This window comes from Planococcus citri, chromosome 4 (genome assembly GCF_950023065.1).
Source record: "Planococcus citri chromosome 4, ihPlaCitr1.1, whole genome shotgun sequence".
NCBI lineage: Eukaryota > Metazoa > Arthropoda > Insecta > Hemiptera > Pseudococcidae > Planococcus > Planococcus citri.
The window spans coordinates 44,027,461-44,055,395 of record NC_088680.1 but is presented as its reverse complement, the minus strand read 5'-3'; the positions used below and the strand labels follow the sequence as shown (position 1 = coordinate 44,055,395).

At 33.4% G+C, this 27,935-nt stretch overlaps 1 protein-coding gene across 2 annotated transcripts; it reads right to left on the bottom strand.

Annotated features, from left to right (window-relative positions):
• Window positions 1–910: 910 nt before the first annotated feature.
• On the bottom strand, window positions 911–26,613 carry LOC135845305 (facilitated trehalose transporter Tret1-like). 2 transcript variants are annotated; one of them, XM_065363788.1, is made up of 8 exons: window positions 26,361–26,613; window positions 6,345–6,435; window positions 3,400–3,535; window positions 3,126–3,305; window positions 2,754–2,959; window positions 2,000–2,557; window positions 1,652–1,920; window positions 911–1,568 (listed from the first exon to the last, which is right to left on the bottom strand). In XM_065363788.1, exons 1-8 carry the CDS (start codon window positions 26,369–26,371, stop codon window positions 1,334–1,336), a joined length of 1,686 nt encoding a protein of 561 aa, XP_065219860.1. In that variant the 5' UTR covers window positions 26,372–26,613; the 3' UTR covers window positions 911–1,333. The 2 variants fall into 2 exon arrangements, with proteins under 2 accessions (XP_065219860.1, XP_065219861.1); XM_065363789.1 differs by lacking the exon at window positions 26,361–26,613 and adding an exon at window positions 20,281–20,748.
• Between the last annotated feature and the right edge of the window lie 1,322 nt (window positions 26,614–27,935).

Genomic DNA, 27,935 nt, shown 5'->3' with positions numbered 1-27,935 from the left:
CGATTATTTTTTCACCGATTAATCGGAGTCGCGATTATTTTTTTGGCCGATTAATCGATTTTCGATTATTTGAAATAATCGATTTTTGCCCAACACTAAGTTATGTTGTTTCATGAAATGATGAAAAACTGAGGTGGAGTTATGTTGTTTCATGAAAAACCGGTATCAAAATCTCCATGTTCTGCCGCGAGATGGCGCGTTTCGACACCACCAGTCGACGCGGCCGGGCCGAATTAGTAATAAACGACAATAAAGTGAAAAGTGCCAAAACTGGACTTATGCAGTTTCTTGATTAACTGATTCTTATCAGCAAACAGAAACACCGAAACACGAATTGGAATGATGAGGATTAATGCGCATGCGTGATCATCATAAAATAACACAGCTGTTTCATTTTTTCTTTTTCCGAAGGTTTTCATTTTTCTCATCAATTGTTGATTGTTGACGCAAAAATAAATAACTTTCCAATTTTCAACTTCTTCGAATAAATTTCATGTACTTATTGTTATTCATATTTTCTATGCAAGCAATTCGTAAATTTCGTACCGATGTGGGTAGGTATTTTCAATTTTCCTGTAATTCGTTCAAAAAGGTTCGAATCAAAATTAGAAAAAAAAAAAAATCGGGCGATCGGCGATTTTGAATTTTTGATTATTAATTTTTGATCAGATGATCACCATCACGTACATATAGGAACAGTACTTCATTTCTGAATTCTGATCATTCATACAGATACAGAATGAACATTGAGCTGCTTCTACATATATCAATTATCAATCCAATCCTTTAAAATTGAAAAGGCTAGTCGTATTAGTTGAAAAATAATGTACATTATTTCAGTAGAAATGCAGTAGAAGAAAACACTGACGATATAAAAGTAATTTTCTTTCAATAAATATGTAGTCAAGCATTCTTTTCAAACATGAATTATATTTTAAAACATTAAAAATTGCCAATAGACTTCATAGTACGGATAATATAATTATCACTTCTGTTATTGACACTTATAACGTCGGAATACCTAAGTAGAATAATTCTGAAGAGAAATACAAGTCATTGGCAATTTTTAAAAGACTTACGAAAATAGAATACTATACGCGAAAATGACAGTACAATAATATAGTCTACATCAGAATCGATATTATACAAATAATCACAGTAAAAAAGAGCATCATATTTTAAATAGGATCAGGTAACTCACTTTATACCTAATTTATTATCATACGATACATGTACATACAAAACAATAACAAAAAAAAAAAAGGAGCAACTCAATTACGTATGTAATACAAAACACAATACGTATCAAAAAAGAAAAAAAACACATATCAAGTTACTTCTTCACCTTCTTCTCATTATAAAATTTCTCAATATCTTGCAAAGATTTTCCTTCTGTCTCAGGTAACTTGAAATACACATATACGATTCCAGTCACTGTGATGGAACCATACAACGAAAACACACCAGATAAACTCAATGTGGATTTCAAGTCTAAAAACGTCTTCGCTGTAATAAAGCCCAGTATGTAGGAAACAGCCGCAGCACATCCGCTGGCAAAACCACGACCCCTGCAGAATACCATATCGTCAACTTAACATACTCCGCAGCATGTATTAAGAAAAATAACCTTACGGATGAAAAATTAAATCACCTGAAGGGGAAAACTTCGCTTAAGATCATCCACGGTATCGGAGCGAGGCCAAAACTAAATGAAAACGATAGTAAAATGAATAATATGAAAGGAGTCCAACATAATGATTTGTCTGGCGAGTTTTCGTTCAATAAGGACCAAACTGATAAGCCCAAGGTGCTGCTGGCACATCCGGCCATTGAACCAAGCGTTAGGGTACGTTTTCCAACGTATCCTACCGAAACTGTACATACAATTACACCGAGGAAACCTATACAAGAGATGATGACCTGTAAAACAAAATTTTAATTTAAATTAATATCATGATTTCCGTCTATTTAAAGATCGTGGTGTTTTTGATCAACTAACCGTAGCCCAATTGGCATCCACTGGGAACCTCAGTTCTTGGAATATGTTCACCATATAAGGTCTCATTGCGGGAAACCCTGATCCATTATGAAAGACAAAAAATGCAATGACTAAGAAAAAAGGTCGACGCATTTGCGGTCTAATTAAATCTTGAAGAATTTCCGCAACGGTTGCTTTACGTTGGCTGCCTTCTAGACTAGTATTTTCGGTGGGTAAATTGTTATTAGTCGGCGGTGCCGGGGTATTTATAATAACACCATTTGCACCGTTGACGAAAGTAATAACGTCCGGGTTATTTTCGGCGACTTTTTTACCATTAGGAAGTTCATCTTCTAAATTGACTGGATTCGAGTAAGTTGAGTTTTCCTTATTATTAGCAGTCTGTTTGATTGACGGTTTATCTTTTAAAACCAATTTCGAAGCGTCGCTGTAACGTATCAGTTCGTTTAATTCGTTTTGTACGAGCGATGCTGGTACCCAGCCTCGTAACCATTGCAGCGATTTTTCAGCTTCTTTTACTCGGCCTTTTGATAATAACCACATCGGCGTTTCTGGTACCTGTTGAAAAATATGAGAAATGTTTCGGGTGAATCTCTATGTGATGGTATTGATAAGTAAAGATATATGTATCTAAACATCAGTAAGTAAAAATTGTGCCAGATGTGTTGCCTAACTAGCAAATGGAAGGCGAATGAGCATAACCCACTGATTAAAGACATGCTCCAAAACATAATAGACTTGTATGTATGTTTACCTGTGTAATAGCGACAAACGTCACAATAGGAACAAAACAGCTGATGAAGGCGGCCGTATTCCAATCGTACAACGTTCCCAATAAGAACTCGACGATTAATCCGATCGTAACAAAAATGCCAGAATACGAGGTCAAAACACCTCGTAATTTTGGCTCACTGATTTCACCAACATACGTAATCACCGGCGCTTCCATGAAGCCCACACCTAAAAAAAAAATGACCACAACAATAAGAAATTGAAAAAAATGCCATCTCATCATTATGTACACATGGATAGATATAGGTCTAGGTACTCGTATTGCATGTTCGCTCAGCAAGTATATCACTATTGATTATACAGTCTCTATACGTAATACAATTAATTACCTTACCCAAACCCATTAAAATGGCGGCGAGGAATAGAACCGGAAGAGATATGGCCGTGTAAAATAAATACCATCCTATAAAATGCGGTATGTTGACTAACAGCATTGATTTCTTTCGACCTAAAGGTTCCAGAACGGTGCCTGAGATAATACTTCCAATAGGTTGACATATGAATGGAATACTACCTACGGAACATATTACACGACGTATTACGTATCTCGATATATTTATAAATGTGTTAAAAATTTAACCATAAAGCTTAATAAAAGCTCAACTAACCGAACCACGAAGCTGCTGCATCGTCGAAATGTAAACCGCTTTTTGATTTAAGTAGAGCTGCTATGACCAACGTTGGAAATGCCAAAGTCATACCTAAATCCATTAGAATTAGATTTTTCGCCGACGTCGCCAGAAACTGCACAGACAAACAATACAAAAGGGTCAAAGATTACCTGTTTTCATTTAAAATACAAAGCACCATTGTTTTAAAATTACCAATAGGCTCGTACATCTTTTAATAATATATTATATCCGTTTGTTTATAGACTCTGTACGTTTTAATTAATCAATACGCGGCTAATAAAAGCCCACGTAGACCTTCAGCAAAAGCGCCAAAGTGACCATTACCTTTTATCTTATTTACTTCATCGACGATCCACAAAAACGTTCTAATTACCTGTAGCCCTATCTAAATTTATTTTTATACGTGAATCTATACCTAGTACCTACCTACCGACGTTGGTAGGTACTTATTTGATACCTAATTTAGCCAGGTTACTTATACTCGTATTTGCTTTACCGCAGCTAAATTGACTTAAAATCTAATAGGTATAGGTACATCAAGTAATCCGATTTAATTCCACCAATTTTTGCCAAAAAATGTTCCATTTACATGAAATAAACACCTGACCTATCTAAAATGTGTAAATTTTTTGTCTGCTTCATATGAAAATCTTTCTATTTCACTTCGATGAGGATTTCATATATCACCAAGTAAATACCTATGTACTTTCTTAAGTAAGGAGATTTGTATAATTACATTGTCCTCAATAATTGGTGTACCTATTAATTTGTACACAGGAAAACGAAGGAGGTAGCTATAATTCAAGAGGATGAATTTAAATGAACATTCTTAACAGCTCATTTCCCTTCCACCCCTTCCCTTCGCTTTTATAATTCCGAATGAGGAAATGCTTCTGTATATATATAATCTGCAATAGCATAATTGTGTTTTAATAAATTGGAATTTTGTTCGTCTGCATCACGAAGAAATTATCAAAGGAACGTGGTATGATTTAAATGAGCATTGAATTTCAAACTTGAAGCAATTCGTTACAAAAGAAAAAAAGGTAATCTAAACCAAGTAGGTAAATGTGACGAAAACATTGATTAGGTACTTTATATTAGGCGGGAACTGTAGTTATTTGTATACCATACCTATTACGTTTGTTTACAAATAACTATTTACCTATTTACCTGAAAATTGCATATACAGTTTCTAGGAAGGCAAAGAGTGAAATACTTTGAACGTAAGTAATTAAAATTCAGAGAATATCACAACACTTGTATAGGTAGTCCTTGTTCGGGATATCCTATCAAACGTTTCTTTTGACGTAACCATAATAGGTAGGTACAGTACATAACCTTTGTGGTTATCAAATTATCATTTATATTCATTATTCAGTTCCAATCACTTTGAAAAAATTTAGCTCTAAAAAAATACTAAACGCCAGAATAGAGTATCTGTCATTTAGTTCTGATGAATTCCAAAGAAATTGGTAGGAATTTTATTCATCTGAATGTTCGAAAAGTATCAAAAAAAAGTTAGCATCAATTACCTACTTTTTTTAAAAATTTATTTTCATTTTAAAAGAACTTCTACCTAATAGTTATCTATCTAATTAAAAATTTAATTTATTAATGAGCAATTTAATGATTTTGATTAGAATATGTGACCAAAGAGGACAAATTTCCTGGGTTGTATGCTGCCCAATGCCATATTATTTTAGAGATATCACTGATTTTTTTTTGAGAAAAATTTAAGCTAAAAAAGTGACGTTTTTTTTTAGAATATTCCAAATTGGTTTCTGGTTTGGAGTTTGGTGCATTTTTGAAAAAAAAGGTAATTTTTTAAAATTCAAATCTTGGCAGAAGCCACAATTTTTTACTTGGATTGGAGATGTTTTCTTTTGAAAGCTACCCCATTGAGTCCTTACAGATACAACATGCAAGTCCAGCTGTGGCACCAGTTGGCCTTGCACTTGCGACACGTTGGATTTTTCACCTGTCTGATTGCACCAGTTGGACAGATTCATAAAAAAATTGTTCGAAAATTGAGTATAGTTTACAAATGCCAATGTTTTGGCAAAAAATACTCAATTCTGCCAAATTTGATAATTTTTCAATTTTCATCGAGAAAGTATGTTGTAGGTAGATACCTAATTTTATTTTTTTTGTAAAAAAAAAAAATGCTTATAGCCAAACAGGCTCAACTTCTGCCGAAAATTATATTTTTTCTTCCACTGAAAATGCTCATTTCTGCAAAAAACATTTGTCTCATGCTGCCAAAAATTGTAATTTTTCTGCCAAATTTTCTTCCAAAAACACTAATTTGAAATTGTGATTTTTTCCTTCCAAAAACGAAGTTTTCCTGCCAAAAATTCACTGGAATTATTTTTCTTATAGACAACTAAAAATGTGTCTATTTCTTTGCAAAAAAAATGCTAAATTTTCCCAAAAGTTTTCTAGCAAAAATGGTGATTTTTTTGCTCGTTTCTGTCAAAAATGATAATTTTTTTGACAAAAGTAGTCATTTTTTCTATCAAAGATGATCATTTTTCCTGCCACAAGTGCTCATTTTCTTTGCTAAATAATGCAGTCCATTATTTATTACCCAAGTAGGTAATCATTTCATTTTTTTTTACTAAAGAATGCTAAATTTAGCCAAAATGGTTGAATTTTGTCTATAAAACGCTCATTTTTTTCTCCTCTCAACACCGCTCATTTCTGCCAAAAAATTCTTGATATTTCAGTAAAAAATGCTCAATTCTGCTAATGATGTTCTTTTTTTTCTACAAAAACTGCCAAAATCAACATTTTTTTTTTGGCAAAAATTGCCTTTTCTAGTTTCTTATAAAGAAATGTTTGCATACATACTACCTAGGTAAGTACCTATTTAAAAAAAAAACATCATATCTTATTTGACTCTTGTATTCATTACATACCTGAGGTAAAGCTCTTCGAAATGTGCTGATTTGTAAATTATCGCCAGCATGAGCGTTTCCATTGGAAAATCCTTTTTCTGCCGCAGCTTCCCTGGAACATAATATTATAGGTAGGTATTTTTCATTATTTTTTTCTGTATACAAAATTCAGGGTTCAGAGGCGAGACGAAGTGATGTGTCGTGAGGGGGGGGGGGCTAAAATTTTTCCAACTTTTTTCGCCAGATTTTCTCAAGCACCTTGTATTTATAACGTAAACGATTGATTGCGGAAATAACAAAAACAAGAATTTTTTGGATCAGTTTTTTTCCCTTTTAACCATAGAAAAAATGAGAAGCTTGAAAAAGTGATAGGCACATGCAGCATCCATCAGGAAGAATTATAAAATTATTTTCTTCGATACTTTATCTAAATACCTACGTCAAAACCACGAGACTACACCATATGTATTTTATCTAACAGATGATACCTAAGTTAATTAGAACCAGTTATGACGTAGGTACATATACAATGAGTAGATACCTAACCTATGTACAAGTAGATAGGTGTAATCCATGGATATAGAAATACCACGATACTATCACTGGTTTAAAAAAATTACCAGTTATTCTCTTCTTTTTTTTCGATACCTTGAACTTGATCATCAATTAGGTAAATTAAACTGCATGTAAATTTATTCATTCTCCTCCCAGGTTTTGTTGCAATTTGTACAAATAGCCATAAAAATTCGAAATAACAATGCTCAACTGATGTATACACATGCATAATTTATTTCTGTTCTCAATTTCCACGGTTAGATAACTTCAACGCGTGAATTCTAACAGTAGCAAAAAAATCCAACGACTGTTTCAGTGTTTAGAGAATTTTTTATTTTACCTAGTAGCATAAGTATTACGAATCATTTGTATGCTCTTCGTAACGAAGTCAACACGTATTAGGTATGTAGTATTTTTAAAGCACAAAGAATACGAGTACGAGCAAGGATCAATCAAACTCAAGCTACGTGAGTATGAGAAAATCAGTCTGCGTCGTTTTACCACCTATACAGATCTACTAATGAGATAGGTACCTGCTATAAAGCTACAAAGCTAATACCTCATATTAGAACAACAGGCTATCAAGTTTACAAACACAATACACGAATCCATACAATATTTCGAATAGAGCTCCAGATAATGAGAGCAAAACTTTCGCCATCGTCGTCACATACCAATAGGTATAAGTAATGGTTCTTCAGTTAAAGATTTCAACAATGAAATGTGAAATTGTCGTTTAGTCGTTTGCCTTTACTCTTCATGAGTTTGATCTTATACGTGATTGTTAGGGTAGGGTAGGGCATAATACAGTCTAAATTTGTTAATTCCTGGCGCATAACTACTGTCTGTCAATAAAGTTTCATCAAATTTAGAAAATATGTAGAAATTTAATCAAACTGAGAGTTTCAACAATAATCTTTCAAATTTGAAGAAAAAAAATTCTCGTATGTGAAATCATAACATTGGCCAAGAATTGATAAAAATAAGACTCTCATCAAATTCTGCATTTTATCATTTCTATGATTCTTTATACATCTCTGCTGTCTGTTTCACCCCCAATAAATCAGTTTCAACGTTAGATTACGAAAAGACTCCCGTCAAAATTGCTTACCCACGATGCCTATACGAATTATTGACAAATCAACGCCGGAAAAGGTGCTCTTTTCGACATCCACCTTTCTCCTTTAAACGCCGCGGTTCGAATAATTCCTCGTTCATCCCCTTTGTAGGTACCTATGTAACACCTTGAGCGCAAACTAAGCACAATTTTCCTCATCGTTATAGACCTTTTGCAAAGCCACGTTCAGTTTAATCGTTCACCAGGTACCGTATAATTCATCACAATAAGTCTTTTGAAAAAGCATTCGATACCTGCTACTGTACAGTTGAGAATTCCTCATAAAGCCTTGTGGTTGTACCTCTCACACTATTACAGTTTCTGGCTCACTTTAACCCATCTCCGTTGCGTCGTTTTAATTACAACAGAGCTTAATTCAGATGTTAAAAATAAATTAATATTTATTCGTGGGTAGATAATAGGTACCTATACCTTTATACTACAGGGTGGCCAGAAATATCGGGTACCCCTAAGAAAGTTGTTCATTAAAAATTTAGGTTGGCAACGTGAAATAGATGCATATGATTGGTGGAATGTTATCTCTCCAGTCCAACAACCAATCATGTGTTATCATTATTATCATTCACTGTGACCAACCAAAGTATTTAGTTAGAAAACTTTTTTAGGGGTACCCGATATTTCTGGCCACCCTGTACACCTGCAGCAGGTAAGCACTCTGACAATGAGTAGGACAGATCCGGACTCGAAGTGTGAATCTGATAAATGATATCAATTATGCATTTAGCTCGGTATTGTTTTGAAATTACGCGAATGAATCGCTCGTTATTGTAATATCGCACCGAGACCGTTATAAATGTGGTAATATCTGGTCGCATCGAGTGAACGTCGCGACAAGAGATTTTCGTGCCAAGTTCATCCATCTCGAGTTTTTTTTTATTGCAAATACCTAGGTTAGGTGTTCACTTTTCGTTCATTCACACTGCATGTATTTTTATGTAGATTTTATCGCACTAGCGATAATTATATCGCATGCTGTCCTATCATAGGTAATGGGTACTTCCAGCCGAAGATACCTCCATGTAGGAACATATGTAATACCTATCAACAAATTAACAGCGAGGTACTATACAATGTTATGTCCTAATAACATACGTACCTACCTTAATTTATCTACCAATTAAATGAATTACAAGAGCTATATAGGTATTCCTACCTAGATAATGTAAGAGTCTGCAGAATGATCTCACTCAGTTCACAGCATCCAGCTAGTCCATTAAACCATTAACGTGGTATTACTCAACCTGTTGTTATCATAATCACTTTCCTTCGCACCTATCTCCTATCCACGATGAGTGTATAAGCTGTCACTGCAGCGATTGTACAGGTATGATTACAACCCGACCTCGACTTGACTTCAACATCTTCTACAATAATTTCATGTACGAGTAACTCACATCCACGTACATGCGGGTTTGCTTGCTGTCGCACTTATTAAAAATGTGCATCTAATCCGCAACGTATCTCGCGATTGAACGTACTCGTACCTACTACATATGAAAAATGTAGGTACAATATTATGGTTGCGAATACTATGTAATGTATCGAAGCGATTCGATGTTGGCACATTGCGTACATCTACGCAAAATATTCGCTATATTTATCAAACAGTGTTTTGTGTTTACTTGATGTCAATATAATATCTATGCATGTATTCGTACTTCGTACTTACACAATTGCATATATTGGCATTAGGTATTCAAAACCAAATCTGGTACATGTCTCATTGAAAAAATTTATAGGTTACCCATATCCTTGGGTCATGGTGCTTGTTACCATCGGAAAAAATCAAAAGAAGATTCCAATACTCTTAATTTGCTGCAGAGGTGATCGTTCAAGTGTATTGAGTCAATACTAGATGAAAATTTCCTGCTAAAATTGGCTCCAACAAAGAATACTGATCTGAACTTGAACTGCAGTGGGTAATCTCTGAACCCAAAAGAACCAGATTATTTTGACTGAAGTCTCCCCCCCACAAGTCAAATTTCAACCCTTTGATCATGCATCTTAAAACTCTGGTCCCCAAATCTGATATTTAATCCCGAGCATTATTTGGGATCTTTTGTGATGATTTCTGAGCGCATGGGTGGTTTTTAATCAGGATAGGGGAGAGGGGGTGGGAGTTGTACCTGCCAAAATGTGTTTTTCAGAGATTTGACCTTATCTCTGCCTGTTTATATTTCACAACCGATTGACCTGAACTTTAATAGATACCTATAAAGGTAAAAGTACTGCATGAGCGATAATATGACCTTGAATTTTTTCAAACTCTTTTGACCTCAACAATGATCTTGAATAAAATCCTTTTTGAAAATTTAAAATATTTATCCATGAAATGGGATCCAAATTTTGAAAAAAAGGCAACATAAAAAATTATTTTGATATTTTCTACGTTTTTCTACCACTGAAGATTTTTTAAAGAATTTTTTGAGAAATTCTGCAGAAAGGGCATGTCCTAAAACCTTCACACCCAATGCCTAGGTTTATTTTCAGATTTTTGACAAATTTTAAAAAAATAAAAAAAGTAAAAAGGATGTTATTGGGTATTGCAAATTTTCAAAACGAAATATTAGCCTACCTACTTTATTTCGTACTTGCTCAAAATGAAAACCATCTGTTTTGAGCCAATCTAGTGCTTTTAGCAATTTTTCAGCTTTCTCTGTGAATTTCAAATACAGAAATTTTGCTCATTCTTCGATCTATCTATGTCCTCCTCCCAACGCGTGGCCAAATTTTGTTGCTAGATACCTAAAAAGTCATAGAAAAACTTATCCTAATCCCAAATCGAACTACGATCCTTGGCTCTAATTTTTCAAATTTCAAACTCGGATTCCTGACCCCTGCTTTAAAAAAAATGAAAAGGCTATAAGATTACCATTCTTAACTCCAGTTTAATTTTGTGTCTTTAAAGACGTTTCAAAGTTACAATTAGTCGTGATTTGATTTTAGCAATTCTTACTGAAAAAATTTAGCAAGGAAGTCAAATTCATCATTTTTTAAAATTTTATTTATTTTAATAGAAACAAAAATTGTGAAAATTGTAGGAAGTGGTTTTCACAAAATTAAAGGGCCAAAAAAGCAAAAAAATAAAAATTTCGCCAAATTGACTTGGAAAGCTGAAATTTGGTATGTACTTACCTTACCTCTGACCCTCCAAATCGATTGGAGCTGTTTTGAACCATTTTGAGCAGCTCTGTAGTTTCCAGCAGATTTTTAAAAGTTGAAATTTACACAAAATTTTACTTAAAAAGGTCGGAAATTCGAAAAGTATAGTTCAAGAACCTAATTTTAACACTCTAAGATGAATGGAAGTAGTTTCACGCCGTTTTGGAGCATCCAGTCAAATTTTAAAAAAAATCCAGATTTGTGCTAGAGTTCATTTGGACACATTTTATGGCATTTTTTGGAATGGGAGGAAGGACTGGAATTTCTAAAAAGTTACCAGAGGCCTCGAACGGCTTAAAGCCTTCTCTAGTCGACCCGAATCATGTTGAAATAAGCATAAAAAGTAAATTTTAGCTTTTTGCAACTTCATTGGGTAATATTTTGTGGAGATTTCTCAACTTTCAAGAATCTTCTGGAGGTTCGATCCATAACAACTGCTCAAAACGCTTCCAAACCGTTTTCAATCGTTTTAGGGATCGTACGTATACCTAACTAGGTCAATTTGGTGAAATTTTGTTTTTTCCCCTCATTTTTTGCCCAAGAGTGCAATTTTTGAAAATCCACCAAAAATCGAAAAATTTTCTTTTTTAGCATTTAAAATTTTGGCATTGATTTATTTTTGCATGCTTTTTCGATTTACACTCATCTGGTTCCAAAATTTTCCTCTTAAGGGTTTTAAAAATCAACCCTTCTTAATAATGCAGGTACCTATTATGTGTGCCTCTACCTACTATAAAATTCACACAAAACAGCGCCAATTTTAAAGACTTGAACTTGACCAAACCCAAATAAACAAACTAGCACGTGTAGCTCACCTACATTCACGTTCATTTATCATTATCAGACTAATAAATCTCAAAATTAATCTATCGGTTTAATTCATTTCCGCATATTATTTTACGTTAGCTCAACCAACCCAAAACGACAATATGTCACGAAAAAGCAATCATCTCAACTGGTACCTGCCTATCTGGTCGCATAAGAATTAAGTACACACGAATATGACTTTCAAAAAGTCATCAGTCATTACCACAAAGAATGGGGAAGTTGGAAAGAACGAAGACGTACTCATATCATCGTACTAAACTATTAGGATAAGACGTAAGAACTCACCTTAATACATCGCGATGCATCTTAAAACGTAAATTAATCGAATAAAAAATAACCATAATACCGACTCGTATTCGTATACATGAAATCGAGTTAGTAAATTGAGAAGCACGCTTGGTAGGTAAACTATCAAAATGTCATCGTTAAGCGAATGTTTTTTCCTTGCTTGATAATGCAGTTACACGTGTATTCTGAACATTATGTAGATATTTTTTCATGGTACTTCATTCAAAGATGCAATAACAGGGTCATATAGAATAGATGTAGGTATTTAATGATGAGTATATAAGACGAACAAGTCAAGGGGTAAAGAGAAGAGCGGAAGATGGGAAATGCAAATTTTTCGAGCATGTTTTATAGCAGGTAGGATATGCTCATGATATTTGAGTCTGGAGGCCAAAACGAGGTCAATTGTTAAGATAGAATTGTTAGAGTCAATTAAGGAAAGTTATTTTTAACACGTTTGGTAGTTTTCATGGATATCAAAATTTCTTGAATAGAGGGAACTAGGGAAGATTCGTGATTTTCATTTTTATAGAAAAAATTTAATGGTTATATGTATCTACCACGGTTTGTTCCAATGAAAATATCTCAACGATTACACTCAAGAAAGAAGTTGAAATTTATGCAAATCACTAAAAGTAGTGTTTGCACTTATCGTTATAGTTCAAATAGAAAGTAAAACCAATAATTATAGTGAGTGCATTTCGCAGAGCACAAATTTTACGCATGCATCAGAGCTTCTCCTCCTCTCTCAGTCCCAACGCCTAGCTCTCGATTATTTTTTTGCCTCGATTTCAATTGATAACTCATATAACCAACAAATATGTAACACCAACCAACCATGTGCAAATTTAATACCACGAATGGTTGCGTAGGTAATTATCTCACATAAATGAATAGGTAATCGTAACCATGCAGTCGATAATTTTTTTTTTAAATAATAATTTTCAACATCGCTCTACATTTCAACAAGCGCAAATTGGTAACGAATTGTCTAGGTGTAGAAAAATTCCAAGATTTTTCTCAGGGCTTAAGTAAGGAACTCATAATTTCATAATCAGAATTCGATATGAAACTTGATACTTCAAAGCAGAAGTAAAGATTGAAAATCCCTGTGTGACAAAAATTTCATATACCTATATTGGCTATATTTTAACCTTAATCTCGATGATCTTTTGTAACGTATCATACTATGTATGGTTACATAATTAAGAGTTCAACGATACAGTTGCAAAAATAATTGAAAAGAAATTCGTGATGTTTTTTTTTTCACATAGCAGGAAGAATTTTCGTCCCTCAAGCAAACGACCTTGCAACTGACGCCAATTTTTTCAGCAGCATTCGCTTCATTCAACATTCGCTTTATAAATCAAGTAACCAGCAAATATTTTTCGGCCATAAATTGTTCGAATTATTTTATTTTAAATTAATAATCACGCATAAATCGCCAACATATCTGTTCACTGGACGTGGAAAAAAACATATAGGTACCTACCTAAATATAAATTAGGTAGGTACAAATATTATATAAGTACGTGCTAAATAAAAAGTTTTAAATTCATGACGAATGATGAATTTATTCAAGTATCATTAAACTGGTTTTGCGGGCATGACTGAATTTTTTCCAACAGTATAATCAACTTTCCTCATTTAAATAATTCTTCCTTTTCATGACCTAAGTGAATTTCATTGCCAAATTTTAAACTTGAATTTGTAGTTGGCCTATTCACAAAGTAATGGGAAACGGCAGCCGAATTATGTAACTCGTGAACACGCGCTACCTATTTTAGGGACGAAAGTTTATTTTTAGATTTTTCGCAGATTTTTAAAAGTTCGAAAATTTTTTTAGAAAAACTATTGATAAGGGAATTTTTTGAAACTTTGTCAACTTGGATTGAGATAAAATTTGACTAAGTCTAAGAACTTTTCATACAGACCTGAGAACCAAATTTTAAAAGCTGCTGAAGTTGATATTTCGATTTTTGGCGACATTTTGAAAATGGTGGAAATAGCAATTGGTTGGTAAATTAGGTAATTTTCTACAAAAAGAGTAAATATAAAGGGAAAAAATCTGAAAATCGGTTGACAGCCCCCCTCCATTTACTGCCTCGGTTCCACCATTTGCGAACCGATCTGGAGCCTCCAGAAAAAATTGATTTTTCTCCAGCACCTTTAAATCACTCCAGAAGACATTAGAATCGACTTCGGCAGCAGAAAATTTAACCTTCTGTCATAAATTTGACATTCCGAATCGATTAGGGCAAGCGAATTGTAAATCTGAGGTGAATGTGTACTTTTTCACAAGTTGAGAAGTTCAATTTTTTTTTAAATTCCAAAATGACTAATTCTTGCAAAAAATTACTCAAAATTTTTTCAACCCTTCAAAGTTGGCCCTTCGAATCGATTGAAGTAATTTTCAATCAAATCTGAAGCCTTCAGAAATTTTTAATTTTTGCATATTTCGCTGTTCGAGAGCAATTTGAAAATTTCTGGAGAAAACTGAAAACTTCCTGGAGGCTCCAGAATGGTATAAAAATGGTAGTTTTTGAAAGGGGGGGGGTGAGCAAATAAAGTACTTAATTATTAACTCGATTCCATTTTTTTTGAAGAAAAAATAATAAAAAAGTTGAGAAAGGTCGGGATAAGATTTTTTTTTAATTTTTTAAATTTATGAACTGCAACTTTTAAAATTTTGTATATAAGGGTTCGGAATTACAACATGTTTGGTTCCGTGTTTCAGACAGTTCTTATATGGACCCCTTAGAAGTTAGAAGAATCCTCTGTTTCCTCACAATTTCTGTAACTTTCCATACAGACACGAGTTCCAATGGCTTTGGCCATCACAGCCTACACATTCATTTAAAACAACTCCAACTAAAATTAATTCCATTCTCTCGTTACTTTACGATTTAATTGCATCAACGTCGTCGTCGAAAAATTACATAGTCGGGCATAATTTTTAATATAAACGCGCGAATTGCCGTTGAAATCCGTTTGAAAATGGCCTCATCAACTAATTTAGAAGGTACGCAGACGTTATATACGTATATTGTCGAGCAAAAATTAATATACTCTAAGTACACGTTTGACCATTGAGTAAAAATTTACGAGGATTAAATCGTATACTGTAGCATCGTCGTTCATCGAACAATACCTTTCAATGAATACATCTCAATTACACAAAAGAACCTTGAAGTGATAATGAAACCACCGCCGTCGTAACATGTATGCAACAATTACTACGAAACCTTTTTTCCTCTCTATTTTCATAACTCCATCTTTGTTTATCTATCTCATTCGATGTGGCTGATCTCGCGACAGAACTGTCATACTATAGGTACCTAGATGTTACATATACGTAGGTATAATTATTAAGCATAATATATCTAATAAAATACGTGTTAATAATAAAAAAAAATAATACTACAATCCGTACTCTTTATATTTTGGTCTTCGCAACCTTGACCGTTTTCAAACAGGAAGAACGCTCCGATGCATGGATGAAATTTATTAAAATGGTTACATTTTTACGAGCGACTTTGCACAAATATAATACACTTGTATGTACATTATAATGTACACATTTACTTAAATGCAATTTTTTTTTTAGGTACCTACAGAATATTTACATTTTATTCGTGCTTTATACATATTTATAAATTTGTTAACGTTTATGGTACGTGGGTAGTAAGCTTAGTACATAGTAAGTACCGTGTATCTTTATGAACCATGAAAAAGGTCATCTCGACTATAGAGAAATTACCGCACTCTTATCACTATTAAGATACTACACACTCTTGCTCGATTTACAAATACCCGCACTCTTCTATTCCCCTGCCATACTTCTGACCGCAAGATAGGTATTAGGTACCTTATTTAATACTACGATAATATAGGTAGCGGTGAGTATATACCTAAGTGAACATTACATACGTCACCCAAATACCGCGACGCGATATTTACTGACCTATATTAAAGCACTTATCGATACTGTAGAGTGTGGACCGAAAGCTCACTATATAGGTAAATATGGGAAGAAATCATCACATTAACCCTTTTTATAATGCATCAGGGTGTATCGTAAATGATGTAGGTACTCTTATTCTTCGTCCTTATATACCTACAATCCAATATGCAAATACTATTAAAAGTTTCTCTACATACACGGAAGTCCGATACAAAAACTCTATACGCTCTAGTTGTTCGACTTTTTCCTCCTTTTATCCGAACATTTTCTACGTTCAAACCTTTAAATACATATCTAAGTACCAAATTATATTTTTATTTTTAAAATAGCGTTGCAAAAAAACCATTTACATTTTTTGCCCAATGTTCCAGTTTTCATTATGAAGGTAGATCGATTCAGCAAGAAATGCTGGAGGAAGAAGGAACCCAAAATTATCTTTCACCAAAATCAAAAATATCAGATGATTTTGCAAATTTTTTGAAAAAATCGATTATCGAGAAATCAATTTAGTAAAATCGATTTTTAAAAAAAAGCCTATACTTTTTTGAAGTGCCTATTTATCGCCATGAAAACTGCCACTGTGGTCTCATTTCATCAACCTTTAATTTTTTTTCTTCAAATTTTTCAATTTTCTGCAAATTTATATTTTGATGCATTTTTTTCTCGCCAATTTTTAGTAATTTCTGACCATTTTTAGCCTTCATAAATGTACTTTTGACCAATTTTCAGAAATTTTAGGTAGTGGTACTGGCCTCGTCGTCGTTGCTTGGCACTGAGCTAGAATCTCAAAACATCGAAAATTCAAAATAATCAACTTTTATCGAAAAGATATCGATTCCAAAAAAATAAGGCGCTAAACGCTAAAAAGATCACATGACTTGTTTGACCTTTTTTTTTTTGTTTTTTTCAAATCATTTATTAGAAATTCCGTTTTTTGAAAAACTCTCCAAGCATGTGAAAATAAGGGTGTTTCATTTTAAATACTAATTTTATTGTTGATTTTCGAATCTCTTTACTCTTTTCAGTTTACTCGCCAGCATCAAATCATTTGGAAAAAATATGAAAAAATCACAAAAAATTGTGGTGAGATTGAAAAAATAACGGAGATCCAGGGTCATGCTCGTGACCCCACTCTGCACCCAAGAGAATTTTGGGTTCCATAACCTCAAATGGCCATATCATGGTTTTGTAATTTACATATACCTACATATATATAACTTTTCAACATTTTTTTGTCAAATTCGTAGCCTTGGGCATGAAAGACAATTTCCTGGAAAATGGACCTTCAAAATCAGTACTTTCGAAAATCTGACAAAAAATTTACCACGCACCATTACATTTGTCACCCATATTTTAGCCATGATGAAGTAGTGCGAGGAGGGGATATTTAACTCGCAATCAGTGTCTTCGAATCGATGACAATTGTTGTGCTAATTTTACTTTCGTTTTTTTTTAATCGGATCACGATTGAGAATCTTTAGAGCAGGACGTAGGTATATGAATGTGGATTGTGGACATCTCATTTTGAAGATTAGTTTGTTGAAAAGAGACGAAGAAATACTCTCCACAGTAATTTTTTCAAATTTCAAGATACGTAGGTAAGGTACCTATCCACAAATTTTCTTTAGATACTTCCATGCAAGTAATTTTCTTCGAATTCAACCAACTCAAGATATGACACCTCTCAAATTCAGAACCCAAACACCATCTACCCTATTAAAGACAGACAAAAAGTAATGATGAATTTTTTTTGCTGGTAGTTATGTAATTAAATTTCCCATAAGATGGTAGCTTCAATTATTTAATTACCTATCTCAAAGTTTGAGCCCTTAGGTAACGTCGAGTTGAAAAAAAAAACAAATTTTGATGAGGTGTGAAAATTATGATAGGTAAATTATCGTCGAAATGTGGAAATTTTCTATGTAGGAGGTTACCAGTAAAAAAAAAGATATGTATTTTGACAAAAAAAACTTGTTTTGAAAACCTCAAATAGGGGAAGTATTCAAATTGACAGAAAAATGTAGCTCCAATTCTAAAAAAAATTGTGAGAGCATCCAAGAATGAGCTGAACGGAAAAATGTCAAAAGTTAAACTCAATGTTTAGAATTTTGGAAAATGTTCAACAATTCCAACTTTTTGTCCATTGCCCATCAAAATGTTGAAATTTCATCAGTGAGGTAAGTAAAAAACTGGAATTTGGTCCTCCCTTCTCATTCTGCCTCCAGAATCAATTGATTAGGTGCAACAAGCAGGTATGTAAAACCAATCGGTTCAGGTTTTTGGGAATAAAGGTTTTTCGGTTTTGGTTTTGGTTTCGGTTTCAAGGTGATTATGTGGGTATGGGTTTATTCGATTTAAAAAAAAAAAATAATTGTAGTATTTGCCACCAGAACATAGAAAGGTCATATTTTATACACTGGGGACTTTTTCGTGCCAAATTTAACAAGAACTGGCCATATTTGAGCGATTCTATATACATCTGGTATCTGGTGAATCTTGGTGACTAATTCACCAGAACATAGAATAGTCATATTTTATACCCTGGTAACTTTTTGTGCCAAATTTAACAAAACTAGCCATATTTAAGTGATTTCATACACCTGGTGACTTCTGGTGAATCTTGGTGACTGATTCATCAGAATTCACCAGAACATTGAAAAGTCATATTTTATACTCTGATGACTATTTGATGACAGATCCACCAAGCAGTGGTCATACTTGAGCGATTTTATACACTTGGTGACTTCTGGTGACTCTTGGTGACTGATTCACCGGAATTCACCAGAACATGGAAAAGTCCTAATTTATACACTGGCCACTTTTTCGTTCCAAATTTAACAAGAACTGGCCATATTGGGGGAAGAGTTGAGGTGGTGCCAAAAATAGAAAATGGGCTAGATTTCAATTTTGAAAAATTTGAATAATGAAAGCCAGTGTCTGAAATTAAATGTCTCATTCACTGTGTTCTCCCCAAAACTTTTGCAGTTGTGACTGCACCCTCTTTTTGTTTGTTTGGACCATCCTTCTACTGATATTAATCCTCCACTGTAAAACAGCTCGTATATCTATAATATCTATGTAGGTACTTCACCACTTTCACTCCATAGGTATAATATTGAAATAACTGTTGCACCCAAAAATGGAACAAAAAGTCATTGTTCGAGAATACATTAACCTCCGACAATATATTGTTTCTACTTCTAAAACACACACCAACATAGCTAAAATGAAGACGTTGAAAGCATACAGAGCAGTATCTGCAATCGTCATTTGTAATTCGAAGGCTACTCATCTTCGTCAAAGACAATCATTTGCCATCAGTCATCAACGCGGTGGAGTTCGACATTAAAATATATAAAACAAAAAAACACTCCATTCATATCTGTAGTATAAGATAAGATCAGGTATTTCACTTTCTACTACGAAAGACCTAGAAATCATCGATCCATTAGGATACGATGAGCCTGAATGCAAACTATAGACCTACCTAGTAAATTGAATAGAATTTACATACACAGCAAGTAATCAAATATACAGTAAGTACATATCATATGCCCAATGTATTGCCATTCAATTCATGTCTCATTCAAGTGGCGTCGTCGGCATATCAGTCATATGTTTAGATAGGCATTGTAGTGTACCAATGAGTAACTTTGCATTGTAAATGACGTGGTGGAGCTGTGCATTACGCCTTGAGATACGCCTCGTATCATTGACTCGTTGTTTCCAATGGTTAAAAGAGGATTTTTAGTCATAGACGGTTGTCGTAGGCCTAATGAAAACAAGTTATATGTGATATCCACCTGATGGTTTAAAGATGAGCTTCGACCTTTATCAAATCCGCAGATCTACCTAGATCTTATGGGTATTCCCTGACGATATAGAATGGATATCTACAAAATATGTAGTAGGTCTCTAAGTACCTACCAAAGATCTCATATAAAGGTGCTTATTGGAGCATTGACCTTAATACAACCCCACAATAATAAAACCCAATAACTACCTCGAAAAAAAATACTCACATGATAACTTCAGCTCGATCTTAAATACGGATTTTTGTATTACGTCGGCAGTCGCAGTAAAAATCCGCCACAACTAAACGATCGACTAGCCGAACGCGTATGTACACCAAACAATTAAGAAAAAAAAATTACCAACGAATCGCATTAAAATTTTGAAATTTATTTTCGAGATATCGAGCCGGGTAAAATTTTGCTATACCAAAACATGGCGCATATTATACAAGCTCACATGACGCAAACGACAAACGACAACTTTCGAGCGTCAATACAACCATTGTTGTAATGAACCTGAACCATACACGAACCAACACACGAGAGAGAGATTTGATCATCCGTAGATCATCTGTTGTGTTCGCGAATTACAACCACAAACTGCCGTAACGATCGCACGTATCGAACGCCACCTTCATCGTCATCGTCATCATCATACGGTACATGGTAGACGTCCGACGACGCGACGCTCATATATAATTTGTACGAAGGCAAGGAAAACTGGTAACAAGTGCTTCAACTCTTATGCCTTCCATTCCCCCGCATTCCAGTAGCCAGAGGAAAATTCGGTTCATCGTGGCGATCGTAAATAAACGCGATCGCACGCGTCTCGTCTCGTCCGCGATTATGTAATTATATCGCCGAAGCAATTTTAATTTTCTCGAGATCATCGGATCGTTATCAGTTTAATACTCTATGTAGCTGTGTGAGTAATTTGATGAACTGTGCGGTGAAAAACAGAAATATGCGGAAGGGGTTTTCTCTTTGATTAGAGAATTGCTATTTCTACGAATCGAACATATGTTTGCAGGCTGCTAGGAGGGGTCAAGTTGCAGAATATTTGGATAAATTGTACGAGGTGTGTCGGTAGGGATGTTATACTTGTACGATAAATCATCTGCTAAAAAGTAAAAACAATAAGTTTGGGTGTTGCCCAGTGGGAAGAAATTGATCATTTCAAGAAAATATTTCCTGCTTGCGAGGTGAACTCTAGATCAATCAATTACCAATTCTGATATTCTGCCCCAAAGAATGGGGATTTATAGGACAGCTTTTGAAAAAATTTCGACTACCTCAAAAAAAGGTGGGAAATGTACCTATGTAGATTACCTTAGTACCTACTCGTATCTTGGAGAAACACATTTATGCCGGTCATATTTGAAATTACAATCCCACTAAGAGGAGCAAATTCGAACGTACTCGTGACTAAAAAGAAAATCGTACTTTTTCGGATTCCAAATTTTTGAAAAAATCCTAAAATACAAGACATAATTGAGCAGCTGTAGCTCTAAGAATCACTCAAATCTTCTATCCAGGCCAAACTTCAACCACCTACATCAAACACAAGGGCCACTTCCGACAAGAGAGAGAGAAAAGTTCTTCTTTTTATCAGTATTTTTTCAAAAAGATATGTAATTTTATTCCTGTCCTACTTACTTAGTGCCTACCCTAAAATCTCGAAATTTACAATTGGGCTGCCACGACTCTAGAAATAATACGTAATTAATATGGTTTACTTTTCCACGTCATATTTCACTTGAGGGGAACTTCTGTCATGAGACAGAAAAAATGTGTTTTTTAGGACCCAATTTTTTCGATAAATTATCCTAAAATCTTTATGTTCGTTTGGGTAGCTACATCTCTCAGAATATTACATACATCATACATCTAAATACGATATTCTCTCATGTTTCGAAGGCCATGTCTTTTAATATGACATAGGCGAGAAAAAATGTGCCTTCTCACCTTTCGACATTTCACCACGTTTTTTAAAAACATTTTTGTTCGTCAAAAATACCATTATTTTATTTGTACATAATTATGCAATTTAATCTGAGAGTTCAGAAATGATGTTTTTCCTGGATGATTATTGGCCATTCCATGTTTTCATCAATTAGGGAGAAATGCCACAGAGTGAGTCGTTTTTTTTGTTTTTTTTTAATTTGATAGATTCTAGTAAAAAAAAAATTGTAGATACCCAAATTAGGTACGTAAGTAGGTATATATGAATGCGACTGATTGATTCAGTTTTAAACTCGTATACCATCGGGCAATAATCACAGAATTTGTCATATTATGTAGGTATAATTTTGACTGAAAAAAAACTATCATTTCAAGAACTTCTAAACTTGAGCTTTTCTTATTGTTCAAATGTGATTAAGTAAATGTGAGAGTTGGTGCTGAAGAATTCACAACACTATTCGAACAACAACAACAGAATGAAAAGTTTGTTGAGGTCTTTATTTACTTACGTATGGTACCTCTTGTTGAGGTCATTTGGCCATAATTTGTTTTGAACTACCTACTAACATTGAAAAATTTTAAATCCCAAATGACCTCCAATATTTTCCATTTTGGGTGACTAAAATTTTTTCTTAAAAGCTACCTGATGGGTCCTAAATTTCTCATACTGTAATTTAAAAAAAACAACAACAAAAATAATCGGTGACATAGCAATCAACCTTATTTTTGACTGCCTTAATTTTTCGGTTTTTTTTTTCAATGATTTCATTTCGTCTCAATTTCTCAATATTTTTGGATATTTTTTCTGTTCAACTTTGTTTTTTATGTTAAAAAAATCAACACTCTTTCTGACACGTTATTCTCACTTTTTATAGGAACATTTTTCACAAGACTGATTTATAGACTGATTTATATTTTTTAGCCTTCAATATTTGTATTTTGTTTTGCTTCAAATTTTATTTTCTGGTGCAATTTTTTTATAGGATTTTTAATTTTTCTTTAAGACTTTGTACATTGTACTTGATCCAAATTTAAACCAAATTTTTAAGTAAAAAATAATGTTTCGATTTTTTCAATTTTTTATGAATAGGTATTGTTTTCAAAAATAATTTCTAGTTTATTATTTATAAAAACAAATGTATTTGCGCAAGAAAATATAGATAGCTCAAAATCGCCTTAATTTTCTCAATATTTTTTTCATTTTTATTCATTTTACAGTTTTTGGGTTTAATGTTTACAATTTTTGCACCCTTTCAAATTAGGTACTATAAAAAAATCTACCCCATAATTTTTTCTTGTAATTCAGGTACCCACTTACCTATAAAAAAAAAAAATGTATTTCTCTTGAATAACCCATAATTTACAAAAATCTATTTTTAAAACTTTTTTTTTGTATAATTTATATTTTTCAAAAATTTATTTCTCTCGAATATGTATTTTGCTGAAAACTATTATCATTATTCATGAATATTATACTTTTAGGTAGGCGTATTTTATTATTAAAAAACGAATCCATGAAAGAAAATTTTGAAGTGAACTGAGATTTCATTGTGGGATAATGTTTTTAATATGAAATGTTTGACATAGTTTGCTTACCTACTTTTGAAGTAATTATCGCTAAAAAAAAATGTTCAATAATCACGACATGAGATTGAGTAATATCATTTTCAAAATTGATCTCCCCTTCCACATGTTATCATAGCCTGCATGTCTGAGACACCCTGCTCACAAACTCTAAACAGATCTGACGTTAGAACATCGAGGCGTATAAAAACATGACTTCATGCGCCAGATTAAATATTTCATTAATTGTTGTTTATTTTTAATGCTTTACAGCATATCATTTTGGTAAAATCCAAATCGGTGCGAGTTGACTGGTCTAAACGTAGGGTTAATTATTCAATATCATGCAACCACAATATAAATAACAAATCGTGAATAAACTTTACGCAAACTGATCCTGTATAGCTTTCGTGATCAAGTTTCGGGAAAATACGATAAATACATCAACAGATTAAAATTACAATTATAAAGTTGATTTTCCTATAATATAACAGCTTCCATTGGGAAAAAATTCCCACTATTATAGAGAATTCCTCTGTTTCGCACATTTTTTTTTTCATATGAAACTGAGGTACCTAATGATATCGGTTCAAGAACTTTGATAAGATTTTATTTTACGATTAATTGATATACTTCGAGGTATAAAATTACATTCATTTGAATTTTAATCTAATCGTATAGGAAAGCATTTTAAATTCATAACTAAAATAGGTATGCATGATATTTATACATTATAGTATATAGGTACTATACTGTATTGTTATAATAGGTAGGTAGCTAGGTACCCATTATTATTTTACACAGTATACACCTTATCTACGTATTTATTCTTATTACTCATAAAGTAAGTATTTGAAAATGATAGAAACATTTTTTGCAAATTTACTCCAGTATTTTTTTGGTTTTAAATCGTAAATATAACATTGATTTTATTAAAAATTGCTCCATATGCAAAATGAATATCTAACCATGATATATTTTTCTTCACTTATTTCCTCAAATTATAAAGTCTGTAATGGTACGATAGGTTTATAAGTTGACAGTTACAATTACAGAATAAAGCACTTACAGTAACATTATTTTTAAAATGAATTATTTCGTAGAGCTGCCATATGTCTGTATGTGATGTAGGTACCTAAGTTTTGCTGACATTGGTGGTTTCAAGTGCTTTTAATATAAAGCATTACACACTTTTTGAACATTTTATTTTATTATTTTTTTGAGAATATGCCCTCTGGTAGGTAGGTAGGTAGGTTGGTAGGTAGGTACCTTAAATTTTGTCGTACAACGATTAATTAAGTAAATGTTTTTCATGGTACATTTATTCAAGTTCATACTACCTAGACCCATGAAGCTCAAAGTTGCAACTGGTGCCATGTTCATTCAATTATTTTCTACATTAAGTATCCTTGTAGGTTTGGTTATAATACTCGTATGTAGGTAGGTATATCCACAAGTGACGTTTCGTGTTCACAGTCATTCACTACAAATCCTCTCTTCCTTCGTTTTTTTTTTTTTTTTTTTTTTTAGATACCTAAGAATAGCTACCCAATTATGAATGAACACGTTAAACTGGCCCATGATAAGCTAGAACTTAATTTTTAGCAACCCAAATTAATTTCTAGGCCTTCTGGAGAAATTCAAAAATCTCACTGGAGACTCCAGAATGGCTAGAAATGTTGGAATTGGGTTTTGAGAAGTTGATATTCAGCTTCAGAACTGATTTTTTTTTCATTTTCATCAAAAAAGTACATAGGTAAAGAGAAGTGGTTTATCGAGAGAAAAAAATAAATTTTATTAAAATCAAAATTTAAAAATTTTTAAAAATCCGTAAAAAATTGAAAATTTAGAATTTACCAAAAGTCTTTTATAGAAAAAATATGTATCAAGTTTCAATAAACATCCAACATTCAAATTTTACACCATCGTCATTGTTCTTCTGATCAATCCAAGCCAATGATCGTTTATTTCTCAGACTAGAATTTTCCACGCATGTAAGAATGAACGATCACGCAGGTAACAAACAAGAGCCTCGTTCTCTTCACCCCACCTTAGGATTTCCCATCCACCGAACATCTCCGCAGACGTAGACTAGACGTATCTACAATTTCAATACATTATGCCCACAAGAAAAGTCCTTCTAACATTTTTTTCGTCTCAAGAATAGTGGCGATTTTTCAGACACAAACTGCGCGACAAAAGGAAACCGAGACCTATACCAACTTCCTTATTTTGGTCAAATGTTTAGGTTAACCTTGGAACTTTGAATTGGCCCATCAAAATGAACCGCATCTATTCAAATTCTCGCACGTATCGTACACGCATGAGCTAAAAATTAATTAAATTGAAATTATTTCTGTCTGAATATTTTATACCTATCGTATATATAAATCTACCATCTACGAGTTTAAATATTTCATCGTTGGATAAAAATCGCAAAATGTATTGTTCTCAAGTCAGCATAATATAACCTTTACTGCTACTTGAAAGACATTCAAGATCAAGTTATTTGTTGCGTATGTGACAGCCATTCTGTTCATCTCGTCATCCAGGTGTAACAACAGCTTCGCCATAGACGAGTTGGGAAATTCGGGGTTTTTTATTTTTTTAATATGCCTGCTTGTGAGTATGAGCTAATCTACCAAACATCCTACTCGATAAACTATCTACCTATCTAATATGAAAAATAATTAAATGAAACTGGTTCTTAAAAGGAATGGGCATCGTTTATATCATTATTGCAAATTTCAGACCCGCGCATAAAATTATAGGTACCTACTTACCTTTGGCTCATAACAAAATTATTTCAATTTCCAATCAATTTCATGTACAGATGCATCTTCCACGTAAAGATAAGTGTTCGCCACAACCACAACATAGTATAGTAAATCACAACAGATGGCAATACTTTTTATACGCCGGTAAAAATATAATTCACAATCACATGCTAAGCTAACAGACACAGTGAAAAATGTTCCGATAGGTCAATAACGAGCGCATTGAACTGTGTAGTAAATAAAGACAGCCGAGTAAATCAAACCAACATGGTAATTTCTGCGATATAAATGAAGAATTTAAAATAAAATAAAACACGATGAGGTGTAGCAATGAAGGAGAGAGCGGAGGTGGTAAAATCTGCATGGAAACCTTATAAATTTCCACAACATTCTTTTCAAGTCTGTTTGCTCCATTTATAGACATACATGCGGCTAGTTTAGCATTTTATTGTAGAGCATATCTCTCGCTGACGAACCGGAAAATTGTACAAAACGAATGACTTCAGTATAATTACTGCTGCGTACATTTACACAACCAATTACCAGCGCAGATGAATTTCTCACTTGTATGGAGGGTGATGGTGTATCCGCTTTCGTCAGAATATTTTATGCCTAGGTAGGTACTTGATTATTTTTTTCTGAAATAATTTTGATTTTGACGAAAGAACTTCTTGGTTGATCAGCCATCGATTTAGTTTTTTTTTTTTTCGCCTGAAAAGAGCATGGAGATATAGACTGGTTCAAATAAATAAGTTGTCCAGTAGAAATAATCGGAGTCCTTTGGGGATTTGATTTTTCCAAAACTGTCAAACCGGGAATGAATGAGAAGGTACATAATTATAGGTGAGTAGGTATACTTAGGTATCAACAAGGAATTCATCTTACCCATTTTTGCTGAAACATGAGTTGGAATTAGCGAAAAAAATTGTACTTATATTTTTTTAGGCCTTTTCCAAAAAAGTTTTGAAACTTTTAAGATACATTTTCTCCCATCCATACCAAAAATGTCCCGCGATGGTTGTTGGAATATGGTCAATGATATGAAAAAAATTCGCACGAAGGGAGGTGTCTGAACCAGCAGGAAAATTTCAAGTCTAAATATCTAAAGCTAGATCAAAAAATCATGCAAAAATTCCCCCTTCCCCTCCATAATCAAAACTTTGAGTGCTTAAGTTCATTTTTTTGATGAATTTTCAAAAATCAAATTTGGGAAAAAGGGCAAAAAAACAAAATTTTCCTCGATCTGTTTTTTTTTTCAAAAGCAAGAGTCCAACAAAATTTCTAGCTAAACAATTGAAAATTTGTGAATCTCACAGAGGTCCAAAGGTCTCAGAATTTCGAATCTTGGAAAATTCTACCCCCTCCCCCCCTCAAATAGTGATTCTCATAATATATCAAGTGTCCGAAAGTCATAGGGTCTATAGAGTATTTATTGATCTCAAAATTTTTGAAAATTTGGTCAAAAATGATTCAAAAATTCGACTGAGCAACTACACCAAAACTGCAGGAAAATTAAGTAGGTACCTATCTAAAAAAAGCAATTCGCAAAATTGAGTAATTTTTCAAAAATTCTAGCCTCTA